General features: G+C 67.9%; 3 protein-coding genes across 3 annotated transcripts; 2 read left to right on the forward strand and 1 right to left on the reverse strand.

Annotated features, from left to right (window-relative positions):
* Window positions 1-7,593: 7,593 nt before the first annotated feature.
* Window positions 7,594-16,159, forward strand: HR (HR lysine demethylase and nuclear receptor corepressor). The gene is given in 20 exon segments (XM_050325600.1): window positions 7,594-7,971; window positions 9,121-9,981; window positions 10,474-11,299; window positions 11,888-12,053; window positions 12,460-12,683; window positions 12,761-12,910; window positions 13,005-13,091; window positions 13,181-13,299; window positions 13,366-13,504; window positions 13,661-13,824; window positions 13,915-13,983; window positions 13,986-14,132; window positions 14,218-14,389; window positions 14,504-14,579; window positions 14,703-14,833; window positions 14,928-15,026; window positions 15,110-15,335; window positions 15,419-15,632; window positions 15,736-15,861; window positions 15,945-16,159. Coding segments are annotated over 19 exon segments (4,008 nt in total). The 5' UTR covers window positions 7,594-7,971; window positions 9,121-9,171; the 3' UTR covers window positions 16,008-16,159.
* A 675-nt stretch (window positions 16,160-16,834) lies between these two features.
* On the forward strand, window positions 16,835-20,285 carry NUDT18 (nudix hydrolase 18). Its single transcript, XM_050325765.1, has 4 exons — window positions 16,835-16,869; window positions 18,537-18,704; window positions 18,782-18,995; window positions 19,503-20,285. The coding sequence occupies exons 2-4, from the start codon at window positions 18,549-18,551 to the stop codon at window positions 20,093-20,095; spliced, it is 963 nt and encodes a 320-aa protein (XP_050181722.1). The 5' UTR covers window positions 16,835-16,869; window positions 18,537-18,548; the 3' UTR covers window positions 20,096-20,285.
* An 86-nt stretch (window positions 20,286-20,371) lies between these two features.
* Window positions 20,372-25,999, reverse strand: FHIP2B (FHF complex subunit HOOK interacting protein 2B). Its single transcript, XM_050325761.1, is given in 18 exon segments — window positions 20,372-21,004; window positions 21,096-21,196; window positions 21,285-21,425; window positions 21,556-21,656; window positions 21,659-21,698; window positions 21,789-21,879; window positions 21,960-22,079; window positions 22,179-22,348; window positions 22,437-22,626; window positions 22,739-22,815; window positions 23,112-23,220; window positions 23,314-23,510; window positions 23,596-23,766; window positions 23,922-24,044; window positions 24,148-24,252; window positions 24,711-24,880; window positions 25,719-25,797; window positions 25,905-25,999. Coding segments are annotated over 18 exon segments (2,136 nt in total). The 5' UTR covers window positions 25,950-25,999; the 3' UTR covers window positions 20,372-20,898.
* Window positions 26,000-26,375: the final 376 nt, after the last annotated feature.

Here is a 26,375-nt window from a genome sequence, read left to right on the forward strand (position 1 = left end):
TTCACCATTGCCTTGCTGGGCACCACATTCCCAGGCTTTTAACATTCCCCTCTCCCCCCAAAAAATAGGGGGTTTTGTACATGGAAAAATAAATAAATAAATAAATAAATAAATAAATAACTGCTGTTTCAGATTTTTGGAACCAGGAGTTGTCTCTGCTTTAGGCACGTGGGATCCCTCTGGCAGCCCCAGACTCTCCCAGGGAAACTTCCTGAGATTATTTTTCTCTTGGAGGATTGATCCTCCAGGATCAGTCTGAGATTCCTTCCAGGGCATCCTCCCAGGGTCTTTTCATCCATATTTCAGCTTCCAGGATGCCAGGTGGCAGCCCCAGACTCCTCCAGGGAAGCTTCCTGAGATGATTTTTCTCTTTTGGAGGACGATTTATCCTTCGGGATCCACCCGGAGTCTTTTACCACCCACTTGAGGACCCCCAGACCCCCAGGTCAGCCCTCAAACTTCCCAGGAAGGCAGCAGGGGGGTTGCTGGGCTGCTGGGATCCTGCAGTAGCCGCGTCCCCCACGGCGTGGCAGCAGCAACCCTGGCCCTGCTGGGACATCCCTGTCCCTCTGTCCCCGACCTGACATCCATCCCTCCTGGATTGTCCCTACGGCCCTGCCCACCCCCCCTGCCTCCAAACTCTCCCTGCTGGTGTTCCCACATCCCACCCGGGGGGTTCCCAACCCTGCCTGGGTGGGCACAAGTGGGTCGGGCAGGGTGGCACAAGGTGACCCGTGTGGCCTCCCCTGCCCCCCGGGCACCCGCCTGTCCCCCGGTGCCCCGTCCCTGGCACCAATCCCCTCGCTCCCAATCCCTCCTGCCCTCACCCCTCAGGTCAGCCTGTATTTTTAGCCCTTGGCTGCTTTCAGGGGGTCTTCCCAGGGCAGGGAGAGCGTCTGTCCCGGGCTGGAGCCCCTCCAGGGCAGGCTCCGAGGGGCGTCCCGGGGCAGGCAGGGGTGTTGGAGCAGCTTAGGTGGAGGTGGCTGGATTAGCCCCGTAAAACTGCCTGGGAGACGATTACTTAAAGCAGCGGAGAAGGAAGGCTGGGTGGGGACAGCAAGGGCCAGGGGGCTGCCTGTAATCCCCCTAAAGCCGCTTAGGGAGCGCGGTTCCTCCAAGGATACAGCCCAGGGAGGCTGCTGGGGCGACCTGGGGGTCAAGTGGGGGGTGTCTCCCAGGTTGGGGGACCCCAGGGTGTGCTGTCAGGGGCTGGCAGCGGCGTTGGAGCCCGAGCATTCCATCCCCAGGGTGGGGGTGGGATCGGTGATTCCCAGCTCAGCCAAAGTGAGACACACACACACACACACACACACACTGCTCCCAAGGTGTGTTCCTGGGAAGGGAACCAGGAGTTTTGGGCGCCCTGCTCTGGCAGGTCTGGTGTTCCCCGGGGGCTGGAACACAAGGAGGGGACAAGGCGGGGCGGCACAGCCTGTCCCCCATCCCAGGGCCGCGGCAGCCCCCGCGGGTGCCAGCGCCGATCCCAGCTGTGTCAGCGCACGGGCCTGTGCCAGGCTGCAGTCAGCAAAGCCCTAATCCCCTCCCGGCTCGCCTGGCACCGCCCCAGCACGGCAGTTTAAGCGCCTGACCTGAGCTCGCCCGCTGCCACAGTCCCCTCTGGGGAGGGGGTGCCAGGCTGAGCCCCGGTTGGCACCGCTGTGGGGACACCTCTGTCCCACCCCGGGGCAGGGTTGGTGCCCACTGGGGTGGGGTGAAATGGGGCTGGGGTGTCGCAGGAGGTCACGTAATCCGAGGTGGGGGCTCCTGGGCTGCATCCCCAGCAGGTTCAGGGAGGGGATTCTCCCGCTCTGCTCTGCTCTGGTGAGACCCCACCTGCAGCTCTGGGGGTCTCCAACACATCACAAGGTTGTGCAGCTGCTGGAGCGAGTCCAGAGGCCACAGAGATGCTCCAAAGGGCTGGAGCCCTTCTGCTCTGGAGCCAGGCTGGGAGAGCTGGAGAAGAGAAGGATCCAGGGAGACCTGAGAGCTCCTTCCAGGGCCTAAAGGGGCTCCAGGAGAGCTAGAGAGTGACAAGGGAGAGTGCCAGGACAAGGGGGAATGGCTCCCTGCCTGGATCCCTCGGAGCTGGCAGGGCCCGGGTGACCCGGGGCTGCTCCCTCTCCCAGCTGACAGGGACACGGCTGGTGCTCCAGGGAATTGTGATGCCAACCCCGCGCCGTCAGTGCCCCCGGGACAGGCACTGCCCGTTCCCGCAGGGCAGCAGCCTCATGATCCGGTGCTTTGGCACTGCCGAAGGTCAGTGCCCCGGGTGCCATGGCCGGGCACTGCGGGGGTGTCACCTTGGCCCTGCTCCCTCCCCCGGGCAGTGCTGGGTCAGGTTAAGTGGGTTCATTACTCATTAATGGGATTTACCCTCCAGACCTTCCCCGGGGAGCTGCAGGGTGCTTGGGGTGCCACCCCCAGAGCCCCCCTGCACCCCTTAGCATCCCCCCACTCCCCCACTGCTGGTGGGGCTGGGAGCCCCCTGAGCCCCCCCAGACCCACACTGGTGACACCAAGTGACACATCCACGCTCCTCCAGCCACTCCCCCCCACACTGCCCCATTCCCAGCTCGTTTCACCCCACTACAGCCAACTGGGGGTGGGTTCTGCCCTTCTGGGGAGGGTTGTGTGAGATGCTGATGCCATCCTTGGGTTGCCCTCATCACCCTTAAACCAGCTGTTGGAGGGGTCCCTGGCAGAGCAGCACCCTCCCACGGGCTAGGGAGTGCTGGGGAAGGTCTGGACCCCCCGATGCTCTCCGGGGTCCCCCCACCAGCCGTGTCCCAATCCCCCCACCACCACTCTCGGTGCCCACTGCCTGAGTCAGCTGTTCCGGGCGGGAGCCATGTGAGGCCGAGCACACATGGCTCCCCGCGCGGCACCGCGCTGTATTTTTAGCAGACGGTATCAAAAGCATAATTATGTCTGTTGTTTAAACGCAGCCTCTTTTCTGGCAGCCCCGGGAGCTCTCAGCTGCCTCCCGCCGCCGCAGAGGGCAGGGAGGCGGGATGTGGAGCTGCAGGCAGCAGAGGGCTGCCCGCGGGCGGGGGGCGCGGGGGCTCGGGTGGGCGGGGGCTGAGACCCTCCCCGCCGCTGCCGGGCAGGTAGGACCGTCCTCCCTCATTATGGGGGTCAGCCAGCACTTCTTGCACCCCCACATCGTGTCCTCAAGCGCGCACATGCCCCCAGGCTGCCGGTGAACCGCTGATGAGGGTGAGGAGGAGGAGGATGGAGAGGAAGAGGGACGGCGGGTGGGGAAGCGCGGTGGTGGCAGGAAGGGTCGGGGAAAGGGCGTTCGAGGTGACGGGAGTGTGGGAGGACACGGCTGAAGGAACGCTGCTGCATCCCCTCTCTCCTCCCCGCAGCCGCCTGTCCCCCCGGGGACCCGTCTGTCCCCAGCCAGCCCGCGCTGGCACCGAGCAAGATTCCGGCTCCGTGTCCCTGCCGTGACACCGGAGGCTTAGGGCGAGAGGCGGGGGGGGAGGTTTGGGGACCACAGTCCCCCAAGCTCGGGGGGAACCGGACTCCACGCTCAGGGTGGTGCTGGGGACCCTTCTCTGGGCACCGAGGGGAAACTGAGGCACAGCATCCCAAAGCACCGAGGGAAAACTGAGGCACAGCATCACCGGGCACCGAGAGAAACTGAGGCACAGCCTTGCCAGCCTGCCCAGCACTCCTGACTCTCCTTTCCCCACACCGGGAGCGGTGCCACCTCGTCACCTGCCCGTCACCGGCTCCGGGGGCACCAGAGGGGCCCGGGCTGAGGGCAGGAGCCCCCGGAGGCTGCCAGGTACGTGCTGCCAGGAGCGCGGGCAGCTGCCAGCCCTGCCTGTGCGGCACGCAGGTGGCAGCGGGCTGCCCGTGTCCCTGGCTGCCGTCCTAAGCCCTTGGCCCCGGGGTGAGCTTTTAATTACATCAAGGTATTTGAAGCTGGTTCCTGGCGCTGGGTAAACAGGAGTCCCGGGCACGTGGGGGGGACAGAGGGGGGAAACTGAAGGCGAAGGGGTGGCACAAGACGGGCACTGTGCCCCCGCACCCGGGGCTTGCCGGGACGGCTCGTCCCGCCTGTCCTCCCCCGGGGGTTAGGAAGGAAAGGGATGCGGGCAAGGCAGAATCCAGCAGCATCCGCCGCGTCCTGCGTCCCCCCCTGCACCCCCGCGCTGGCACACGGGCATGGGGGGCACCGGCAAAGGTGGGTGGCTGCGACATCATCATCATCACCCCGGGTCCCCTCTGACGGGGAGGAGCTGCTCCATCTCCTGGCTGCATCCCAACCTTCCCCCCGGGGGGAAAAGGGGCGACCTGGGGTGGGGAGGGCGGGGGCTGCCGGGGTGCAGCCCCCCGGCCCGGTGGGGGGGCATGGGGGGAGAGCGGCTCGTCTGTGCCCAGCAGCGAAGAGAGCGGGATTAGCGATGCTTACTCACCTCCCCGGGGAAAAGCGGGAGATTAGGGGCGGGAGACGCGTCCGACCCTGCGGCGGCGGGGCCGTGCGGGGCCGGGGAGGCTGATCCGGCACCGGGACCGGGACCGGGGAGGCTGCCCAGGTCCCGCCGTACCGGCAGCCAGGGCTGGAGGGGAGAGCGGGCTGCCAGAGCAGTTGGGCTGTGGCCCTAATTCCCAGAAAGCTGCTCGTGTGGGAGTGAGTGTCCTCCCGTGCCCTCCGCTCCGCCGCAGCCTCCAGACTCCTGAAGGTTTGACGTGGGTTTGTTTTTTTTTTTTTCCTCCTTTTTTTTTTTTTTTTTTTTTTTTTTTTTTTTTTTTCTTTTTAATTTAAGCGCCGGGTGCAGATTAACAAAAGCTCTCGCGGCCATCGCGTCCGGTGCTGGGCACGGTGTGGGGGGGGGATCGGGGCTGCTTCCTCTGCCTGCGCCCTCAGCTTCCTCACCTGCGCCGCGGTGGAGGCAGGTAGGTAGGTGCGTGCCGGGCTCAGCGCCGGGGCTGGGAGGAGGAGGAAGGAGGAGGAGGAGGAGGAGGAAGAGGAGGAGGAAGGGCTGGGACTCTGTGTGTGCAGAGTGAACTCCGGTCAAGCCGGAGGGAGGGTCCATTTTGCGTAAGGAAAAGGCCAGATTTCAGGTTCTTCCTCAGCCAGGGGTCCCTGCGGGTCTGGGGGGTTCTGGGCCCTTTCCTGGGGGTGGCCGGAGTAGCTCTGGCCCAGGCAGGTGCCATGGGCACCAGGGTAGGGCTGGCAGGATCCTGGGCTGCTGGAGCATCAGCAGAGAGGGGCTGTTGGGTGCCAGGACCCCCATTCATCCCCCTCCCCAGCGCTGGGACATCCTGGGAACTCACAGGGCCATGCATCCCCCCCAGGATCCCATGGGGACAGCGTGGGGACAGCATCCCTCCACCCTGTGTCCTCCCAGTGTGTCCCCTGTGCTCCAGCCTGGAGCAGGGCAGGGATGCCAAGGGTTCTAATTCAGGTGTTTCCGACCTCCCTCGGCATCGCTCCGGCCAGTGCTCAGCTCAGGGGTGTTGACGTCCCTCTGATTTAAGGGAAAAACCAGGGATTTTGGAGCTCTGTGCCAAGCCACCATGGCAGAACCTCCCTGGAGGGCAGGTGGGGGGGTGTTACCTCCCAGCAAAGCCCAGCCTGGACCTCCCCAGATCACCCTGGGGGACCCTCTGTGGGTCGTGCTGGGACAGGCAGGGAGTGGAGGGACCACGGCCAGAGGTTGTGGGTGTGGGAGGCAGGCAGGGATCCTGCTCCTGGGATTGGGGGGGCTGTGGCTGAGCCCCAACAGAGCTGCCCACAGCGTGGTTATCCCGTGGGGGCTGTGCTGGCCCCAAGGAGGCTTCACCAGGGCCTCGGGCTCTCCAGCGCACTGAGGGCATCGAGGCGTGGGGAGGGGACAGTGCCTGGGGATGCTGCCCCAGTGCATGATGGGAAATTCCCTGCTGTCCCTCCAGCATCACTCTCCCTCCCCCCTGGCTCCCTGCTCTTTGCCCCTTGGGGCTCCCCGGTTTCAGGGTGGTGTGTCCCTTCCTCTCCCTGCTTGTCCCCTCCCTCACAACATTCCCAACATCCACGGCACCCCCTGCCAAGACCCACTCGGGATGCTGCAGACCCCTCCCAGAGCCCCTCCTGGCTGCCAGCTCCCCCCCCTCCCAGCCCTTCCGGATCCATCACTCCCGTGGAGCAGAGGGAGGGAATGGGAAGAGTTCATCTTTCAGCACCTTCTCATCGCAGGCAGGCGCGGGCTCTCCCTCGCCCCGAGCCCTGTCTGGGTCCCCTCCCTGTTCCCTGGCACCCAGTGGGTGCAGCGAGCAGCACCCCCAAACCCTCCCCTCCACAGAGAGCAGGGCTCCAGGGGGTCCTGCTGTGGGTTGACCCATGCTGGTGGTGGGATGGGGGCACCCAAATGCCCGCTGGCACGGCCAAATGACCCCGGTGGTGCCCAGTGCCCCAAGCCACGTCCAGCAAGGGTTAACCCTGGCTCCTGGCTCCTGGGGACCACGAGGAAGCTGCTGCTGAGCCAGGAGGCCGCCCCGTGCTCTGCTGAGGGCCCTGGCCTGCCCTCACCCCACCCTGTGTGCACCCAGCCCACCAGCCCCCCGTGCCGAGCCCTGCCCAGCCATTCCAGGGGAGCCGTGAGCAGGGATGCAGTTTATGTAAGGAGTGCATGTCCCTGGGACACACGCACGTTACATAAACCTGCACGGCACTGCTGCCATCAGCACCACCTCAGCGGGAGCCCAGGAGAGGGGGATCCACCTGGGGGAGCCCCCTGGACCTGCTCCCCCCTCTCCAGGGCTGGAGCATCGCTTGGAAGGAGGGGGGTGTAGCAGCTGGTGGGTTTGGGGTCAGGGTGTCTTGGTGCTGGGGGGGGTCCCAGTGCTGGGAATGGTGCAGGGAGCACTCACGGGGTGCCAGTTCTTGCCTGGTGGGCTGCAGGGCATGGCTGGGATGGGTGTGATCCTGGTGGGCTGCAGGGCAGGGGTTTAAGTGGCCCCCCGGGTACTCCCTCCTCATCCCTGGGCAGGACAGCACCACGGGGATGCTGCCACAGCAGCCCAGTGCTCCACAAATCCCCTCTGCACCCCTTGGAGCACATCCTGCTCTTCCCACCTGGCTGCCACCGTGTCTGCAGGGAGGCAGAGGAGCTCTGCCTTCATCCCAGGCCACCAGAGCAGGGATGGACAAGGCTCTGGATGAAGGTGGCAGCACGGCTTGAGGCCAGATCCCTACCATTTGGGCAAAGGCAGAGGGGTCAGAGGTCCCAGGGGCTCCCATCCCATGGAGTGGGCCGCATGCTCCGTGCCGGACACGCCATCCCCACCCCCTCAGAGCCAGGACAGGGGGCGCTTGGCCCATCCCGGTGTTTCTCCCATTCCGGTTCCGCCCGGAGCGGGGCGGCTGGAGCCTTTCAGCGGTGACGGGGCGGCACCGCCGAACAAAGGGCGCTTTCTTCACCCGCACGGGGCAGAGCACACCTGCCCTGCCTTGGCACCGCCGCCAGTGCCCCCGGGGCTGGGCGGCACCGCCGGCACCGCGCCGATTCCCGGTTCCCGGGCGTCAGCAGCCCCAGCATCCCTCCCCCCCGCTCGCCCAGTCGCTGCCGGAGCCGGCGGAGGCTGCAGATCGCTGGGAGCGGAGCCACTGCCACCACCTCGTCCTGCTGTCATGCTCAGGGCTGCCTAGAGCCCGGGGAACGTCCCACTCGTGCTGCTCCCTGGATACCTCTCTCCCTGAATCCCGGTCCAGCGGGACCCCCCAGCTCTTAGGACAATAGGCAGGAGGAGCACGGAGCCCCCCAAGCCAATGGATCAAAAACTCCAGCTCCAGCACTCGGAGAAGAACATCCCCAGGGCTGCCCAGGCAGCTTTCTGCCTCCTCCAGATCCCGGAGCCGGACCCCTTCAGCCTGTGGGTCTAGGTGTTCCCACCCTCCCGGCCTTGCCTCTCCGGGATTTGGTGTCACCGGAGGAGACACCCGCTCGTCCTCGGCCGCGGGGTCCCTGATGGACCCTCCAGGTAGCTGTGGGGTGGAGGGGATGCTCGCCGAGCTGTGGGACCGGCTCCTTGTGCTCCCGATGGGGTGAAGGACAGGGGACAACGTCACCCTGGGGAGACCTCAGGGATGGGCTGTGGTGGGACAGCCTTGGGGCACCGGGGGGAAGGCTGGGAGCAGCGTCCTGGAGAGGAGGGGCTGGATGGGGGAGCCTGGCTGGGTCCTGCGCCTTGGAGGGGCGGGGTGGGTGTCCCCAGGGTGTCCCTGTGCTCCAGGGTGCCCCAGTTTGGACGGGGCACTCCAGGATGCTTCCCCAGCAGTGTGGGAATGGGGACTTTGCCCTCCCTGGGCACAGAGGATGTGACGGGGACAGGCGGCTCTGGGGACACAAACTTCTGTCCCCACCCTGCTCCTGTCCCCACCTTGTTCCTGTCCTCATCCCACTCTTGTCCCCATCCCGGCCATCAGGGCGGCTCCGCCCCACCCTGCGGCGGGACTGGGAGCTGGGTGACCTCGTGCCTGTCCCCCTTGGCTGTCCCGGCTGTCGCAAAGAGAGTGGGACAGGGGGAAGCGATGCCACCGCTGGCGCGGCGAGCCCTGGCTCTCGCACCCCGCGCCTGCGTGTGGCCCGGGTCCCGCAGGAGGGCTAATCCAGCAAAATCTCCGCAGGCATTTCTCCCAGGAGGGGCCCCCTGGGAGCGGGGAGCTCCCCCTTTTCTGGAAGCCCTCCTGGGAAGCGCAGCCCAGCCCTGGCCGGAGGCAAATACCTGCGCGGGGCACGGCCTCCCCACGCTGGGTGCCAGCGGCCGGGCGCGGGGCCAGGCTGGGTGCGGAGGGACGGGTGGGCACGAGGTGCGTCCCGGCCGCCAAAACCGCCGGGATTGGACGCAGGAGGGACCGGATGGGACGGCGAATACACACGCTGCAGACACGTGCCCTCCCTTCCCGGGTCGCGCTTCCCGAGGGATGCCGCCGGGACACACGGGAGTCAGGGATGCCCCCCCTCGCCATGCCGGAGGGATGCCCACCTAACACGGCGCGGGGGAGCTGGGGGCTTGAAAGCAACCCCCCCAGCGACACCCCCAGCCACCGCCGTGCCTCGGTTTGCCCGCGGCGCTGCCCGGGCAGGGCTCGGTGCTGTGTCCCGCTGATGCCCCTCTTCCTGCCCGCAGGGTCCGGCCAGCCCGGGACGGCGTTGAGCACTACATGAGTGTGGGAGCAGCATGGCCAGCGACGCGAGGATGGGGGAGACCCCGCCGCGGTGGAGAAGAGCCCCGGACGCAGCGCAGGACTCCCGGGGGATGGAGAGCAGCGGGATGGTCTTATCCCGAAGCGCTGCCGCCGAGCTGGGACTCCCGGGCTACGCGGAGCCCGGCAAGCTGAGCTACGGGATGGAGAAGGGGTGTCCCTGGAGGGGCTCCGAGGGATGTTTGGGACCCGTCCGGGAGCTCGCTGGGGGTCGGCTGGGTTGTCCCTACCCCCCGGCCCCGCCGTGCCTGCGGGACGCCCTGTGCCGCCCCAAGGACGGGGCCGAGCTGCCCCCGCTGCTGCCCCCCAGGAACGGGCAGCCCAAGGCGGGCTGGGGGGAGCCCTGCAAGGACCACCCTGGGCCGCGGTGGGCTGAGGCCGTGCTGGCCCCCCTGGCCCTCTACAGCCACGCGTACCACCGCTACCCCCTGCCCGTGCCGGGGTTGGACCCTCAGCGCCCCGGCACCGCCGGCAAGCCCCGAACGGCCGCGGGGGACACTGCCGGAGACCCCCCGGCTTTCCGCCACTGCCCCTTCCTCGTGGAGGCCAAGCACAGCCCCTTCCTCCTGTCCTCGCTGCTGCCCACCGGACCCCCGGCCGAGCCCCCGTTTGGCGGCGCGGGGGCGGAGGCGCCGGGGGCGATGGGGGACGGGCGGTTCGCCGGCGTGGACTGGCGCCTGGGCTCCTACGCGCCCGCCTGGGGACAGCCCCTCTACCTGGGGGTCCCGCCGAGGTGCAAGGCGGCCCTGCCCCCCTTCGACGACTGCTCCAGCTCAGGGAACAAGGTAGGACGCCCCGGAGAGCGTGGATGGTCGGGGGTCCCCGGGCGACAGCGGGCTCCAGCCCCCCACACCTCTCTCCAGCTCGTCAGGGGGGTCCCAGCTCCCCACGAGGGACGGGGTGACACGCCCCTGGGGTGATGCTGTGCTCCGCGGTGTCCCCGCGGGTGATGCCACCCCCGGGGCTGAGTCACGGCGGCAGGAGCCGGCGGGGGCGGCGGGAGGCAGCGCTGCCAGCCCTGGGTGCGCCCGTCGCACCCCGTGCCTCTGCGGCTCCCCATTCCTTTCCCACGCTGCCGCGGGGGGCGGGGGATGGACACACAGGCCCCCCCCCCCATCACTGGGAAGCGCCGGGGTTGCCGCCCCGCTCAGCAGCGTGGCGGGGAAACTGAGGTAGGGCCGCGGGATGCTCCCCATCATCCCCCCGGGGTGACAGGCAGTGACAGGGGACCCCCGCCACAGCCGGGGTGACACCAGCCCCCTCTGCTCCCTTGGCAGGACTTTTACCCGAAGAAAGAGCCCGGTTTCCACGCCCCCGCCAAGGACCACGCGGCGCCGCAGTTGCTGGGCAAGAGCCCGGCCGGCCAGGACAGGGACGGGGACGGGGAGCCGGTGGTGCCGGAGCCGCCGGGAGCCCCCTGGAGGGATGGTCGAGCGGGGGGGAGCTCGGCGGTGCCCCCTCCCCAGGCCCGCACGCCTCCCCCCAGCGCCAGCCACCCCCTCTTCCTCCTGCAGCCCGGCGCGGGGGGCTGCGGGGGTCCCTGGGTGAGCGCACGGCCCCACGGTGCAGATTTTTCCATGGAAACAGGGCCAGGACGGCCCTCGGAGCCCAAAGATGAGCGCCTGGGCTACCAAAGCCTCCAGCCCGGCTCGCCACCGGGATCCAGAGAGCCCAACCAGGACGGGCACTACCCCCAGACTCTGGCCAAGCCGGAGCCCCCCCCAGCCTGTCTGTGCCCCACCCCGGGCTGCGATGGATGCCCGGGGGTGGGCTGCAGGGTCCCCAACCCCTTCGAGCCCACCCTGGGCATGCCCGGGGGGCGCTTCCCGTGCCCCCCCAGCAACCACACCAAGCTGAAGAAGACGTGGCTGACGCGGCACTCGGAGCAGTCGCTGCCTCGCCTCAAGGCTGCCCGGCGGGACGGGGGTCCCGAGCCCCCCGGGGAGGGCAAACGCTCGGCCAAGAGGCCCCACGGCACCGCCGAGGGACCCCACGCTGCCAGCGAGGGCGCCGGGGCGGCCAAGAGGGGCACGAAGGCCACCGGGGATGGCCCAGAGAGCAGAGGGGACCCCGAGGAGAGGAGGATGGAGCTGGGAGAGGGAGGTAAGGAAGGAGGGTGCTCGGTGGGGCTGGAGACAGGGTGGTGGCATCACCCAATCCCAAGGGGAACTTTGTCATCCCTGCTCCTGGTACCCACAGCACGAGCTGGGCACACGTGAGGGCTGGGAAAGCCGCTGAGCTGGGGCTTTCCCTGGCATGACTGGAGTCTGGCAGCGATTCCCAGGGCAGGAATGGATGGAAACGCTCCTTTGGGGCAGCGTGGCACCCTCGGGTGGGATGCCTGGGGCGTGGAAGTGCCGTCACTGGGTCAGTGATTCCCCAGGGAGGTGTTGGCATCTCAGCCCTGACCTCTGCAGAGCTCCAGCCCTACTTTCCAGCCCTACTTTCTGGCCCAGTTTCCAGCCCCCGCCACAGCGTGCCAGTCATAGAATCCCATAATCCTGGAGCAGTTTGGGTTGGAAGGGACCTTAAAGACCACCTTGTTCCAACCCCTTGCCATGGTCAGGGATACCTTCCACCAGAGCAGGGTGCCCCCAGCCCCATCCAGCCCGGCCCTGGACACTCCCAGCCCCTCCTGGCTGGCGTGGATGGGGCTCCACGGTGTCCCCAAGCACTCCCCGTGTCCCCCAGAGCCGCTGAGCCGGCAGGAGCCGTGGTGCCTGCAGAGCCTGCCCTGCACTGCGCTGCCCCAGGGCATCCCTCGCTGCTGTGCCTGTGCCCCCCGGGTCACAGGGGACCCCCAGGATGAGGAGGAGGAGCCCCCCGAGAGCACCTGCAGGCTGCTGCACTTCCGCAGGTGAGCCCAGGGCTCCTGGGGAGCTCACAGGGTGGAGCATCCCCTCCCATCATCCCACTTTTTAACGTCTCCTCCTTGGAGCATCCCCTCCTTTCACCCCTCTTCGCAGCCACCTCTCCTGCCACCCCATTTTGGGGCACTCTCCCCGTCATCCCCATCCCTTGAGAGCGTCCTGTCCCTGCCCCATCACCCCACTTCAGAACACTCTCTCCCACCACCCTACTTCAGAGCATCCCCTCTTCACACCATCCCCCCTCACCTCTTCATACTGACCTCTCCCGTCACCCCACTTTAGAGAATCCCCTCCCACCTTTGAGGACCCTCTCCCATCACCCCGATTTTCAGCCTCCTTGTCTCATCACCCCGTTTCTGAGCCCCTCTCCTGCTCCCCTCTCTCTCTGCACAGGTTCGCCCTGGGGGACAACGGGGAGCTGAGCGTCGATGGTCTCTGCACCCTGGGGGAGGCCGAGGGCGAGCTGCTGGAGGAATCCGGCCCTGAACCGGGGGGCAGGAATGTGGGGAGCAGCCTCTGCCTGGCCAAGTACCTCCTGGGGGTCCTGGGGGACCCCTTCTGCGACGCCGTCCGCAGGGACAGGGACACGTGGCCGGGAGCCCCTGGTGGGCCCGAGGGTAAGGGGGCACCGGGATAAGGGGGACACTGGGGGACACTGGGCACACTGGGGAGGCTGAGGCTGTGCTTCCTGCAGGGGGCACGGCCTGGAGGAGGGGGGAAGGAGCCCCCCAGCTCTGCGACGCCTGCCAGCGTGGCTTCTTCAACTCCCACTGGAGCTGCGCCAGATGTGGCTTCCAGCTGTGCCCCGACTGCCACCGCAGCAGGAGGGAGGCTGACGGCCCCGGTACGTGGAAAGGGGTTGGGGGGGGATGAAAAGGGGGTGTCAGCCCTGGGGGTGGGGGCTCGGTGGGGACGAACACACCCTGTCTCTGATGCAGAGGGTCCAGCACAGCCGCCTGAGTGCACCCCCGGGCGAGACCACCCCGTCACAGCCCTGGTCCCCACGCAGTTTGTCCCCACCTGTGGTGAGTGTGTCCCCCAGCCCCGGGACCCCCTCACCCTGCCCCCATGCCCGCTGCTGGGGGGCTGACACCCTTGTCCCTGTTGTCCCCAGTCCTGACCAGGCTCTGGAAGCTTCTGCATGAGGTCAGGGCCAAGTTTGGCATCGAGTCCCACTGTCCCTGTGGGAGAGGGGCTGCGGAGCAGAGCCCGGCCGAGCCCCCGGGCAGGCAGGTACGGGAGGGAATTTGTGGATGGGGGGGGATAATGGGGTGCAGGTGCACCCCAACCCCTGCACAGAGTGTCTGTGGGGGGGTGTGTGGGATGTGGCTCCCCTCTGACACCCACATGGGTGTTCCAGGAGCCGCCGGGGCTGCGGTGCCCACCCTGCCACCTCCCAGCCGCGGCCAAGCCGACCCCTCCCGGCCCATCAAGGAAGGTAGGGCCGGCTGCGACCCCCCCGCCGTGGGCACAGCCCCACCCCGGGGGGGTCAGGGATGCTGCACCCCCTCCCTTTCTCGGGGTGCTGGGCAAGGGGGGTGAGATGCAGAGGGCGGCGTGGGCGACCCTGACCGTGTTCTCCCCCTCTGAGCAGAGAGCCCCGAGGTGGGGCCGCCGTCGCCGGGGCAGCCCCCGGCGCGGGGGGCCGTGCAGACCACCACGCTGTGCGACCTGCTGGCCTCCACCGCCGTGAAGCTGTGCCTGGGGCAGGACGGGGTGCGCATGGCCTTCGCCCCCGTGGTGCCCACCCTGCCCAGTGTGAGTCCCCGGGGGCAACCAGGGCACCCCTTCCCGTGCTATGGGGGGGTCAGGGTGGGCTGAGGGTCTCCCCATTGTCCTGCTCTCCAGGACAACCGCCTGACCAGCATCCTGGACAGCATCATCGCCCATGTGGTGGAGAGGAAGATCCAGGAGAGGCAGGCAGGGGGGGCGAGCTGAGCCCGCCCAGCCCCCCTGAGCCCCCCGCGTCCCACTGCGTGCTGGAACCCAGCGGGCTGCTCTGGCTGCACGACCCCGGCCACGCCAGCAACTACAAACTCTTCCAGGAGCACTGGCGGCAGGGCCAGGTGAGCCCCCCATCCCTTGGGAGGAGTGTGGGGACACCCGGGACCCCCCACCCCCAGCCCTGCTGAGCCCTGGCTGCCCCGGCAGCCCGTGCTGGTTTCAGGGCTGCAGAAGAGGCTGGAGGGGCGGCTCTGGGGGCCGGAGTCGTTCCGCCCAGCCCGGGGGGAGCAGGAGGTGGAGGCGGTGAACCTGCGGGCACCGGCGAGCCGCGTCCGCCTGAGCAGCCGGCGATTCTGGGATGGCTTCACCGCCAGCGCGGGTGAGCAGGGTGAGGAGTTTAGGGGGTGATTTTGGGGTGAGGTGTGAGGGGAGCCGGGCTGTGCCCCCCTCCGTCCCTCCATCCCTGTGCGTGATGCCGGGCTCCCTCCCACAGCATCCCCGGAGCAGGAACAGGGCGCTGGGGACCTGCTGAAGCTGGAGAGTAGCCTTGGGGACATGGAGCTGAGCCGGTAGGTGGGGGCAGAGGGTGGGTCCCCCTCTCCCTGACCTCCCCACGCCACTGCTGGGGGCTGCAGGGCGGCTCTGCCCTCGCCTTGGTGGCCAAATTGTCAAACACCCCCTCCATGCAACAGGGCCACCAACCTGCGTGCCAGCCTGCCCCTGCCCGAGTACTGCGGGGCCAGCGGCCGCCTCAACCTGGCCACCCACCTGCAGGGCCGGCGGGGCCGGCGCTGGCTGCGCCCCCGCGTCTGTGCAGCCTACGGTGAGTCTGCTGCGGGGGCTCTGGGGGGCACCTGGGCTCCTCCCTCACCGCAGGGACCCTCAGCACTCACCCAGCACCCCGCTCCCACTTCCAGGCGTGCGCCCGCGGGACCGGAACGTCGGGACTAAAAACCTGGCGGTGGAAGCGGCCGATTCCATCAACGTGCTGGTTCATGTGGAGGCGGCACCGCGGGGTACGGGGGGGGAGCACTGGGGGTCCCCCCACACCTCCCTCCCTGCCCGGCCTCCCCCCTGATCCCCCCCATCCCACCCACAGAGGCGCTCCCGCACAGTGACACGGGTGACACGGACGACATGGACGCGGCGCTGCGGGAGCGGCTCAAGGACACGGCGGGGGCCCGGCCCGGGGCACTGTGGCACATCTTCCGTGCTGAGGACGCCGTGCGGATCCGGCAATTCCTGCGCGGGGTGAGTCCCGGGGGGGACCAGGGCACCCCCTCCCGTGCTGCCCACGTGGTGCCTTTGGATCATCCCCGACCCTGGTGGGATGAAGGGAGACTCCCGAGATAAGTGCTTGTGGTGCCACTGGAGCATCCCTTGTCCTGTTCCGGCCCCCCTCTCCCAGCTCCACTCACCCCTGGCACCCTACAGGCATCCGAGGAGCCGGGGCAGGAGGAGGGGGAACGGGGGAGCCCCCTGGGTGCTCCCTGGCCCCCCCAGGGCGGTACCTGGACGCGGCGCTGCGGAGGAGGCTGCGGGAGGAGTGCGGGGTGAGCGGCTGGACCCTCCTGCAGTGCCTGGGGGATGCCGTGCTGGTCCCCGCGGGGGCTCCCCACCAGGTAGGAACCCCTGAACCCCCCCTCCCCCTGAGGGGAGGCAGCTGTGCCACCCCCACCCCCTCCCAGTGTGGAAACTGAGGCAGTGACCCCTCCACCGGTGCAGGTGCAGACCCTCACGGGCACCATCAGCGTGGAGCAGCGGTTCCTGTCCCCGGAGAGCTCCGCCCGCCTCCGCCAGCTCGGCCCCGATCCCGATCCCGCCGGGCCCACGTGCCAGCTCCCAGCCCAGGTGGGGGGTCTGGGGTGTGTGTGCAAGGGGGGTCCCGGTGCGGGGTGAGCTGTTCTGACCCCCGCTCTTTGCACTCCCTGCAGCTGGACGGGATGATCTTCTCGGCCGTGCGGGAGGCGCTGGGGGTCCTGCGGGGCTGCAAGTGAGCCCGTGGAACGCTGGAAGGATGCCCTGAGGAGTCTGGGATGGGGGCTGGACACAGGCCTGGAGCCCTGGGGAGTTGGGAGCGGGCGCCTCCAGCTCAGGGCTTCGCTCCAGGATCTCCCAGGAAGGCTCAGGGCGGGAGAAATAAAGTGTGCCGGGGGCACCGGCGCCACCAGTGCTGCCTCGGGGTCTGCCTTCATCCCCCTCCTTCCCATCGGGGTCAGGGATGCTCTGGGGGCACCGCCAGCACTGCCTTGGTGTCTGCTTTCATCCCCCATCCGTTCCATCACAGTCAGGGATGACCCAGTGGCACCACCAGCATTCCCCCTCCATCCCACTGGGGTCAGGCATGATCCAGTGGCATCACCAACACCTGCCCTGGTGTCTCCCACTATCCCATCAGGGTCAGGGATGATCCTATGGCATCACCAGCATTCACCTGGGGGTCTCCCTTTCATCCCCCTCCATCCCATTGGGGTCAGGGGTGATCCTATGGCATCACCAGCATCCCCTCTTCATCCCATTGGGCTCAGGGATGTTCCAGTGGCACCACCAGCATCCCTCCGCCCCGTCCCATCAGGGTCACGTTGGGACATCTCCCCTCGTCCCCCGCCATCCCACTGGAATCAGGGAGGCTGAAACAGCACCGGGCAACCAGCAGGGCGCAGTTAATCAGCACGAGGCTATGGGTAAAATTAATTCTCACGACGCCACGCGCTCCGCGCGGCCCCTTTAAGGCCAAGCCGCGCCCTGAGTGAGTGACAGCCGGGTCAGCCAATGGGAATGGAGGAGCCGCCGCGGCGCCGCCAATGGGCGGCGAGGGGGGTGGGCGGGCCGGCCCCGCGCGGCGGAGCCCCCGGCGCGGTGAGTGCGCGGCGCATGCGCGGGGCGGGGGGGGCTGCGGGGTCCCTGCGCCCTCCCCGCGACCCCGGACCCCCGCGACCCCGGACCGCCCCCGCAGCCCCCAGCCCCGCCCCGACTGCAGCCTGCAGCCCTCACAGCCTGCCCCTATTGCAGCCCGCCCTGAAACATCCCGCGCGTTGCACCCTGCAGCCCCCGGACCCTGATTGCGACCCCCGAAACCGTTCCCTTATTGCAGCTCCCCCAAAATATCCCCCTCGTTGCACCCTGCGGGCCCCCTCGACCCTGACTGCAACCCTCCCTCTTTTGTAGCCTCGCCTGCAGCCCCCCCCCAGAACATTCCCCCTACTTGCATCCTGCAGCTCCCCCCAACCCTTATTGCCGCCCCCCGACCCTGATTGCAACCCCCGAATCCTCCCTCTATTGCAGACCCCCAAAACATCCTCCCCATTGCAGCCTGCAGCCCCCGGCCCTTATTGCACCCCCAGCGCTTATTGCAGCCCCCCCAAAATCCTCCTCATTGCAGCCTGCAGCCCTCAAACCCTTCTCCTATTGCAGCCCCCCAACCATTATTGCAGCCCCCTAAATCTTCCCCCATAGCCCCCAACCCCCGGCCCTAGCACAGCCCCCAGCCCCTCCCGCCCCCACCATTGCACCCTGCAGCCCAGCTCGCCCCCCAGTCCCCCGCTGCCCCCACCCCATTCCCGTTCCCCCAGACTGGGACCAGCCCTTCCCCATCAGTGCCCTGCAGTCCCACCTGCCCTGGGACCCCAGTCCCCTCCCAGTTCCAGCCCCCGGGACCCCCAGCCCAGTGACCTCTTCTACCCCAGCCCAGGCATCCCCCAGTCCAGCAGGCCCTACCCCCCAGTATCCCCCAGTCCAGCCAGCCTTCTCCCCCCAGTATCCTCCAGTCAGGCCAACCCTTTCCTCCCAGTATCTTCCAGTCTAGCCAACCCCTTCCTCCCAGTACCCCCCAGTCAGGCCAACCCTTTCCCCCCAGTATCTTCCAGTCAGGCCAACCCTTTCCTCCCAGTATCTTCCAGTCAGGCCAGCCCTTTCCTCCCAGTATCTTCCAGTCCAGCCAACCCTTCACATCCTTCAGCTTCCCGTGCATCCTGCAGTCCAGCCAGCCCTTCTCCTACCGCAGCCCCCCGGCTCCCCAAATCCTGCAAACTCTTCCCGCCCAGCGCCCTGTGCCCCCTCTCCCAGTCCAGCCAGCCCTTCCCGTCCTGTGCCCCCCCATGCCTCCCCCAGTCCAGCCAGCCCTTCCCCTACCGCAGCCCCCCTCGGCTCCCCAGGCCTAGCGACCCCTTCCCCTTCTACCTGCCCCCCTACGGCCCCCTGGGGGTCCCCCAGTCCAGCAGACCCTTCCCCTTCTGCAGCCCGCCCTGCATCGCCAAGGCCACCGAGCTCTTCCCCTGCTACGTGCCCCCCCAGCCCAGCAGGCCCTTCCCCACCTACACCCCTCCCCATCCCGCAGTCCAGCAGGCCCTTCCCCTCCTCCAGGACCCCCCAGCCCACCCCACAATCGCCAGACCCCCTCCCTCACCAGCCCTTCCAGCCCACGCGCCGCCGGGGCTCTCCGTCCCCCCGCCTGCACGTCTGGGGGGTTCCCTCCCCTCCCCAAAACCCCACCACCCCCTGAGCGCGTGCTCCCCATCCCCATCCAGCCCCCTTTTCCCATGGGGGACGCCCCGACGGCGGAGCTGGACGCGGTGCTGGATGGGGGCGCTTGGGAAGTGGGGGCGACTTTCGAGGGGTCCCCCGCGCCCCCCGCGCCCGTGAGCCTGGGCAGGACCGTCTGCTACGTGGTGCTGGCCGTGCTGTTCAACGAGGAGGTGAGGCAGCCCCCCCTCCCCATCCCCGGTGCCCCCCGGAGCCCAGCAATGCCCAGCGAGCCCCTGGGTGCCCGCAGGGCGCGGTGCTGCTGGTGCAGGAGGCGAAGCCCGAGTGCCGCGGGAGGTGGTACCTGCCCGCGGGCAGGATGGAGCCCGGGGAGGGCGTCGTGGAGGCCCTGCAGAGGGAGGTGAAGGAGGAGTCGGGGCTGGAGTGTGAACCCGTCACGCTGCTGGCGCTGGAGGAGCGCGGCCCCGCCTGGATCCGCTTCGCCTTCCTGGCGTGCCCCGTGGGTGAGTACTGGGGGGCTGCGAGGGCACAGAGTGGGGACCCTGGTGTGACCCCTGCCAGCCCCATCATGGGCATCTGTGTCCCCTGCCACCCCTGTGGTGGGAATTGGCATCCCATACCAGCCCCGTGATGGATGTCCCTGTCCTGGGCCACAGCATTGGTGTCCCCTTCCAACCCCATGATGGGCATCCCTGTCCCTTGCCATCTCCATGATGGACATCCCTGTCCCCTGCCAGCCCTGTACCAGGTCACTGGTGTCCCCTGCCACCTTTGTGCCAGCCTGTGTCCCCCACCAGCCCTGTACCAGGGCATCACCATCCCCTGCCCCCACCAACCACCAGTCCTGGCATCCCCCTGACTCCAGTCTGGCCTATCAGTGTCCCACTACCAGCCCCACAACGGGGGTCTCACTCCCTCCCGCCCCATCCCCATCACTGGGCACTGCCACCCCTCTGCCTGTCCTGCCTCCCCCCACCCACCCCACCCCAGGCCCCTCCCTCTGCCCTCAGGTGGGACCCTGAAGACCCTGGAGGAGGCGGACGCCGAGTCGCTGCAGGCCCGCTGGTGGCCGGGGGACCCCCGCGCGCTGCCCCTGCGCTCCCTGGACATCCTGCCCGTGCTGGACCTGGCCGCCCGCTACCGCCGGAGCCCCCCGCACCCCCCGACCCTGCCCCGCGAGCTGCCCTGCGCCCCGCTCTGCCTGCGCCTGCTGCTGCCCTTCACCAGCGCCGCCGGCGACCTGTGGGTGCTGCTGGGCACCGCCGGGACCCCCCACCTGCCCGTGGTGGCCTGTGGCACGTCCCCCCCCGAGCTGCGGGCGGGGCTGTGCCGGCCCGCGCTGCGCCTGCTGCGGGACTGCCTGCCCTGGGACCCCTGCCCGGGGGTCCTGGGGCTGCTGGGGCTGCAGCACCGGCCTGGGGAACCAGGGGGGTCTGACGGCGTCTGCTTCAACGTGGTGCTGAGCGCCCCGCCCGCCGGCGCCCACGGGGACGTGCCCCCCGAGCCGAGTGACCCCGCGCTGCGCTGGTGGCACGTGGAGGACGAGGGGCTGAGGGGCCGCATCCTGCAGCGGCTCCGGGCCACGGTGCCCATCCGTAGTTAGTGCCAGGGGAAGCCTGGATTTGGGAATGGGGGATGAGGGGGGGGGACATGCATCCAGGGGTCACACTGAAGGTGGGAGCCCTGGGATGCGCTCGTGGATGCTTTGGGGGCAGGACACGGTTGTGGTTTCGGGGTGCTGAGGCCACAGGGAAAATAAACTTGGCTGCTGCTGCTGCTGCTGCTTCCACCCACCTGGCTGTGGTTCAAGGTGGGACACGGGGCGGGAGTGGGGGATTTTGGGGGGTTGTTCGGGAAGGGATGGCAGGGGGACAGCGTGTGGTGCTGAGCTCACAGCTTTATTAGAGCAGAGTCGCATCACCCAATGGGGCAGGTGCTGTGCGGGGGTTCAGGGGGCACTGAACCCCACCAGCACCAACACACACACACACACACACACATGTGTCACACGTGTCACCCCACCCTGTGCCACAGCACCGGGGGGGGGACGAGCAAGTCCTTGCAGCTGAGGGGGAAGGGGGGGGCACTGCCCCACATACCCTGTTATTGCCCCCCCAAAACAATCCCTGGTGGAGGTTTGGGGGGAGCAGGAACCCACCACCCAGGAGGACACGCAGCACCAGTCACCACGCCCCGGCAGGGCCACATCCTGCACGGGGAGGGGGCGTCACCCCCAAGGTGCTGCTGAAGGACTCGGTGGTTCCTCTTCCTCCCGCGAGGTCCTTCCTGGGGTGCCACGGCCGTTCCTGGCTCTTGGCAGTCAGAACAGGGCCACTGGAGGCTACCAGAGCGTGGGTTTGGCCACCCCCAGTGGCCACTGCAGCCCAGGTGAATTGGAGGGGGAGTTCAGGGTGGCCCCTCTGGTGGCCCCTTGACCAGGGCGATGGCAGCCAGCTCCTTGCAGAACTCCTCCAGCACCACCACGCCCTCGAAGAGCACTGTGTGATCCATCCTGGGGGCAGATGAGCAAAGGCAGGGGGTTCCCTGGGGCACGGAACCACCCCCCAAAAGGCACCTCCCCCCAAAGTCCCCCCAGCACTCACTGCTCGCCGGGCACCAGCCCCAGGAGCTGCCGGCGCACCAGGAGCAGCTTGGCCCTGGAGTGGGGCACCCGCTGGAGCCGCTGCATCAGGTCCCCAATCACCTTGGGGGGGGGAAGAAAAGAGTCAGAGCCCATCCCCAGTCACCTGGGGGGTGTCCCCATGTCCCCCCAGCGCGCTGGGTGACGTTACCCTGACGAGGACGGAGAAGAGCGAGCGGCAGCCGGGGGCCAGGCTGAGGTAGGGGTCCAGCAGGTACTCATGGAGGTGGGGGTGGGGGAAGGCGGCCAGGTGGGACAGCACCGAGGTCACCTGCAGGTTCAGGCTGTAGGGCTGGGGTGGAAGGGGGGGAGATGCTCAGGAGCTGGGGCAGGGGTGGGCCCCACCACCCAACATCCCCCTGCGGGGTGCTGAGCCCACCCCCACCGAGCACTCCTGATGCTCTTGGCCACACTTTGCGTACCTGGTCCAGGATCCGGCTCATCCTGTCAAACAGCACCTTGAGGAAGTGACCTTCATAAAATGCCCCTCCAGGGGGGCAGGACTCGAGGGGCCGGGGGCTGAGGGCCACCCCCACGGGGCCACGCTGGCACGGCACGTCTGGACCTGGCAGGGGGGTGACAGCAGGCGGGAGACAGAGTGAGGACCACCAGCAGCGGGATGGGGACCACCCTGGGGAGCCCCCCAGGCACCCACCATGCCCAGGGCATCGTGCACGTAGGTGTCGTAGCCGCCTTCCTCCATGCACGAGGAGGTCTTCGCCTCCTCAGGGACCAGGCAGAGGAAGCTGGAAGAGAGGGGAGAGAGAGGGATGGGGAGGGGGATACAGCACCCCCCAGAGCCAGGGCAGCCCCTCCAGACCCCTACCTGCTCACCACCTCGCTCACTTGCCCCTTCCCTGCCGGAGCTGATCCCTGGGGAGGGTTTGTTGTCCCAAAGCCGGTGTCTGGGAATCCATCGGTGAAATAGGGATCCTCCTCCAGGTCCCTGCAGGGCAATGCAGAGGTGTCAGTGGGGTGGGCACTGAGGGGTTGGCACTCCCCAACACACACACCCCCCCTGCCCCAGCTTCCCCCCTTCTCTCACAGCCCGTCCTCCTCGGGGTCCGCCTCGGGGGGCCCGCGCTCCTCGGGCGCGTGGGGGCTGCGCTGCAGGTACGCCCTGGCCTCCAGGTTCCTCAGCACCAGGTTGTGAGCCACGTGCTCGTGGGGCTTCCTCAGGAGCTCCTCGAAGAGCCGCAGGCTGGCCAGGCTGATCTGGGCAGGGTGGGCGGGGTGAGACCCCTCCCCTGGGGGCCGCCTCCCCTCCCTCATCCCCACCCACCCCGCCACGGGCGGGGCTCACCTCGTCGGACAGGTGGTCGCAGCGGTCGATGAGCTGCGCTCTCAGGGGGTGGGGGGTGTCCCCGGGGGTCTCGGGGTGCCGGTGAGGCCCCAGCAGGAAGAGCACGAGGCGGTGGAGCAGGGCAGGGGCGCGGATCTGCCGCACCATCCCCGCCAGCACGGCCGTGGCGCCGAGGACAGCGAGCTCCGACCTGCCGCGGTGGGGAAGGGGGAAGCTGTGAGGGGGGTCTGGGGAAAAAAGGAGGCCCCCTGTTCCTGGCTCCAAGGGAGGTCCAGGATAGCAGAACAGCCTCAGACACTCACATCTGCAGGAGCTGTGGCTGCAGGATGCCCTGGAAAAACTTCTCCTCCACGGCCTCGGTGATGGCGTCGGCCACGAGCTGGGGGGAGAGGGAGAGGATGAGCTTGGGAACCCCCGAGATGAGAGGGCACAGCCTCAAGCCGAGCCAGGGGAGGTTTAGGCGGGACATCAGGAAGAATTTCTTCACAGAAAGGCTGGTCAGACATTGGAAGGGGCTGCCCAGGAAGGTGGTGGGGTCCCCACCCCGGAGGTGCCCAAGGAAGGACTGGCTGTGGCACTCAGTGCCTTAGGCCAGGTGATGGGATGTCACAGGTTGGACCCGGTGATCTCAGAGGTCTTTTCCGAGCTAACTGACTCAGATTCTTTGACTCTTACCGAGTGGGCTCCCATCACCAGCTCATCCAGGTAGTCCAGCCAGCACAGGAAGGCAGCCAGGCTCTCCTTTCCTGGGAAAACCCCATCGCTGGCAGCATCTCCCTGAGACCTGCACGGGATGGAGGACACGGGGTGGGGTGGGGAGGGGCTGTGACCAAACCCCTGGTGACACCTGAGGTCCCCTTCCCAGCGCCCCCCTCACCTCCAGCTGGGCCTGTCCATGGCGAGGACGTCGGCAGGGTCGGTGCCGGGGGGCACGGCACTGTAGAGCTCACAGAGGTGCCCCGTGAGCAGCTGGCACAGGGCGCTGCTCCTCACCAGGCAGGCGGCAGCCGCGTCCTGGGCCAGCCCCGCCAGCACCAGCAAGTTCTCCCGAGCCTTCAGCGCCACCCGGCTCTTCTGCGAGGAAGAGGAGGAGGAGAGGGGGTTGTCACACGGCCGGCAGTGCCCGCTGTCCCCTCCTGCCACCCCTGTTTGCCCGTACCTTGCTCCTGCACAGCCCCACCAGGGAGGTGACGAGGTTGCTGTCCCTCTGCAGTGGGGAGGGCTGGGCTGGGGGGGAGCTGGCAGTGGTGCCCGGGGGTTGCTCCACACCCTCTTCCCTGGGGCTGTCCGGCAGCTCCTGGGCTCTCCTCCTGTCCAGGATGCTCTTTCCCTGGAGAGGAAGAGAAGCAGCAAAGGAGCCACCACCTTCCTCCTCCTCCTCCTCCTCACCCCAAGCTTTGCAGCGGGGATGGGGCTGCAAAAAGCTCAGTGAGGGGACCCCAAATTGTCCTACCTGCACGGGGTGGGGTTGGGGGGGCTGCTCACCTCCAGGATATACGGCAGCAGGCTGGGATCCTGCTGGATCTTGGAGCAGAGGACGGCAGCGAACTGCACCTCCTCCTTCTCCGTGCCCGAGCCCAGGCGGTCGCTGCTGAGCTGGAGCAGCTTCTGGGGAGGCAGGGAGAGGGATGGGGGAATTCTGGGGGCTCTCCCACCGCCCTCTCCACGGGCACCACTTCCCAGGGTGGGGTTTGGCAGGGGGGGACCTCACCTGTACCGGCCTGTGCACGTTGAGGTAGTGCAGGAGCGGGTGCTGCACCTGCCCCAGCACCCGGCTGAAGAACAGCAGGACCTGCTGCCTCATCCCGGGGGGATACTGGGAATGAGATGTGGGGAGGAATCAGACAGAGCCCAGTCACCTGATTTCCCTGTAACTGCCCCGAATCACCCGCTGGCTTAACCAGGGGGATGCCCCAAAACGATGTAGAAGGACCCACAGGACCCCTCCCCAGCACACCCCACCCGCCCCAGGCTCCCTTTAACAATTAGGGATTTAACTCAGTTCTCTGCACTGAAAAATCTGGGGGATTATTTCCCCTTTTCCCAGCCATGGGGAGTCCAACCCCAGCACCCCAAAACCCCAAATCCTCACAGTCACAGAAGGGTCAGCCCGTTTTCCCCACAAAAAAGCCAAGCCCCACCCCCCCGACCGTCTCACGCTTCACAAAGTCCTGCTTCCAGTAAAAACGCTCAAAAATCAAAATTACTGAGTGGCACCACATCGAGGAGCTGGAAAAGACTGCGGATGCTCCTTCCTGGTGCTGGGACACCCACCTCAGCCTTTCCCAGTGTGCCCAGTGTCTCCAGGAGCTTGTGCTGGAGCAGGTACTCGAGGCACGGCCCCGTCTCCCCCGCCGGGTGCTGCTTCTCCTCGTACACCAGGATGTCCAACATCTGCTTGAGGCGCCAGGGAATGTCCGTCTGCCTGGCCGGGATGCTCTCGTCTGGGGATACAGGGATGGGGGGGCTGCGGCGTGTCCCCCCCGCTCCCGCCCCCGCGCTCCCAGGGCAAAGGGAGCGATGCCCAGCCGGGACGCTCTCCCAGCGGCTCCCCGATCCTTGCCGGCCCGGAATCCCGCTCCTCCGGGGTGGGAATGACGCTAGATGGCAATGTGAGGATGGAGAGCCAGCAGCTGCTCCTTCCGCTCCCGGCCTAGGAAGGTGCCGGACATCCCGCTGCCCGTTCTCCCGGTGGGCGCTGCCAGCCCTGGAGACCCCCCGGCACAGCGGGAAGGGCCAAGATCCCGCTGGGAATTAGGGCTGAAGCCTCTCCAGGCCCTGCTTCAGCGCTCCCGGGGAGCGGCGTGTTCCCGACGGGGACGTGTCCCAGCCTGTCCGGCGCTCCCGGGAGTGTCCGCACCCACCCAAACCCCCCCGTGCTGACCCCGCCGGGGTGCCGGGGGGTTGGGGCCGGGCAGGGCAGGGCTCCTCGCACGGAGAAATCCTACCGGGGACTGGGAACGGGTGTCCCACGCCAAAGCCCCGCATACCAGGTCCGCCACGGGGCACTGGGGTCCCGTCCCAGGGCACGGGGTCCCATCCCGGGGCACAGGGATCTGTCCCAGGACACGGGGTCATGTCCCAGAGCACAGGGACCCCCCTCCCTGGGCACCTTATTCCCAGGCCAGGGACCCTATTTTAGGGCACGGGGACCCTCTCCCGGGACACGAGAACCCTGTTCCCACACCACAGGGACTTGATTCCTACACCTCAGAGACCCCAACCCGGGGCACGGTGACCCCATATCGGGGCACGGCGACCCTGTCCCCGCACGCCCCTCACCTGTGGCCTCCAGGTAGTAGCCGGTGATGCCCTTCCAGTGCTCGGTGAAGGCTTCCAGGAGGTCCACGCTGGGCTCCCGCTGCGCACACCGGGGCCGAGGTCAGAGGCGCACGGAACAACCCCCCCAGTTCCCGGTCCGGGTCCCGGTGCCGTTCCCATTCCCGGTCCCCCCCGTGTCCCCCTCACCGTCTCCACCGCCTGCTGCAGCAGCGCTCCCAGACGGCTCAGCATGGTTGGGACCCCCCGGGACCACCCCCAGGACCGGCCCCGACCCCGACCCCGCTCCCGGCCCCGCCCCGGCCCCTCCCCCGGCGGCTCCGCTCCGGCTCCCGGTGGGATGGGCGGGATTGGGGCGGGATTGGGGACACCGGGAGGGGGCGGGACTGGAGGAGGGTGGGGAGAGGAGGGGTTGGAGAGGTGTCATAGCTCTAGAACTGCCTCGCGGGGCAGCTCGCGGGAGGGATGGACCCAAACACACCTTGCACTGGGATAGGGATGGACAAGGACAGCCCTCCCTGCACTGGGGTGGGAATACCCCTCAGAACACACCTGGATAAGGACAAGCACAAGGACATCCCCCCTTCCCCAGCTCTCCCTTTCACACAGCACAACACACGTTTTACGACATAATTTTTTTAAAACCTTAAAAACCAACCA

The sequence above is a fragment of the Myiozetetes cayanensis genome, unplaced genomic scaffold (genome assembly GCF_022539395.1).
Source record: "Myiozetetes cayanensis isolate MyiCay16 unplaced genomic scaffold, myiCay2020 scf30, whole genome shotgun sequence".
In the NCBI taxonomy this organism is placed as follows: domain Eukaryota; kingdom Metazoa; phylum Chordata; class Aves; order Passeriformes; family Tyrannidae; genus Myiozetetes; species Myiozetetes cayanensis.

Excerpts from the sequence above, each read along its gene's own strand:
- NUDT18 (XM_050325765.1), top strand. The coding sequence starts at position 18,549 with ATGGGGGACGCCCCGACGGCGGAGCTGGACGCGGTGCTGGATGGGGGC. Across the intron at positions 18,705-18,781 it reads CCGTGCTGTTCAACGAGGAG|GGCGCGGTGCTGCTGGTGCA; the intron begins GTGAGGCAGCCC and ends GGGTGCCCGCAG. Across the intron at positions 18,996-19,502 it reads CTTCCTGGCGTGCCCCGTGG|GTGGGACCCTGAAGACCCTG; the intron begins GTGAGTACTGGG and ends CTCTGCCCTCAG.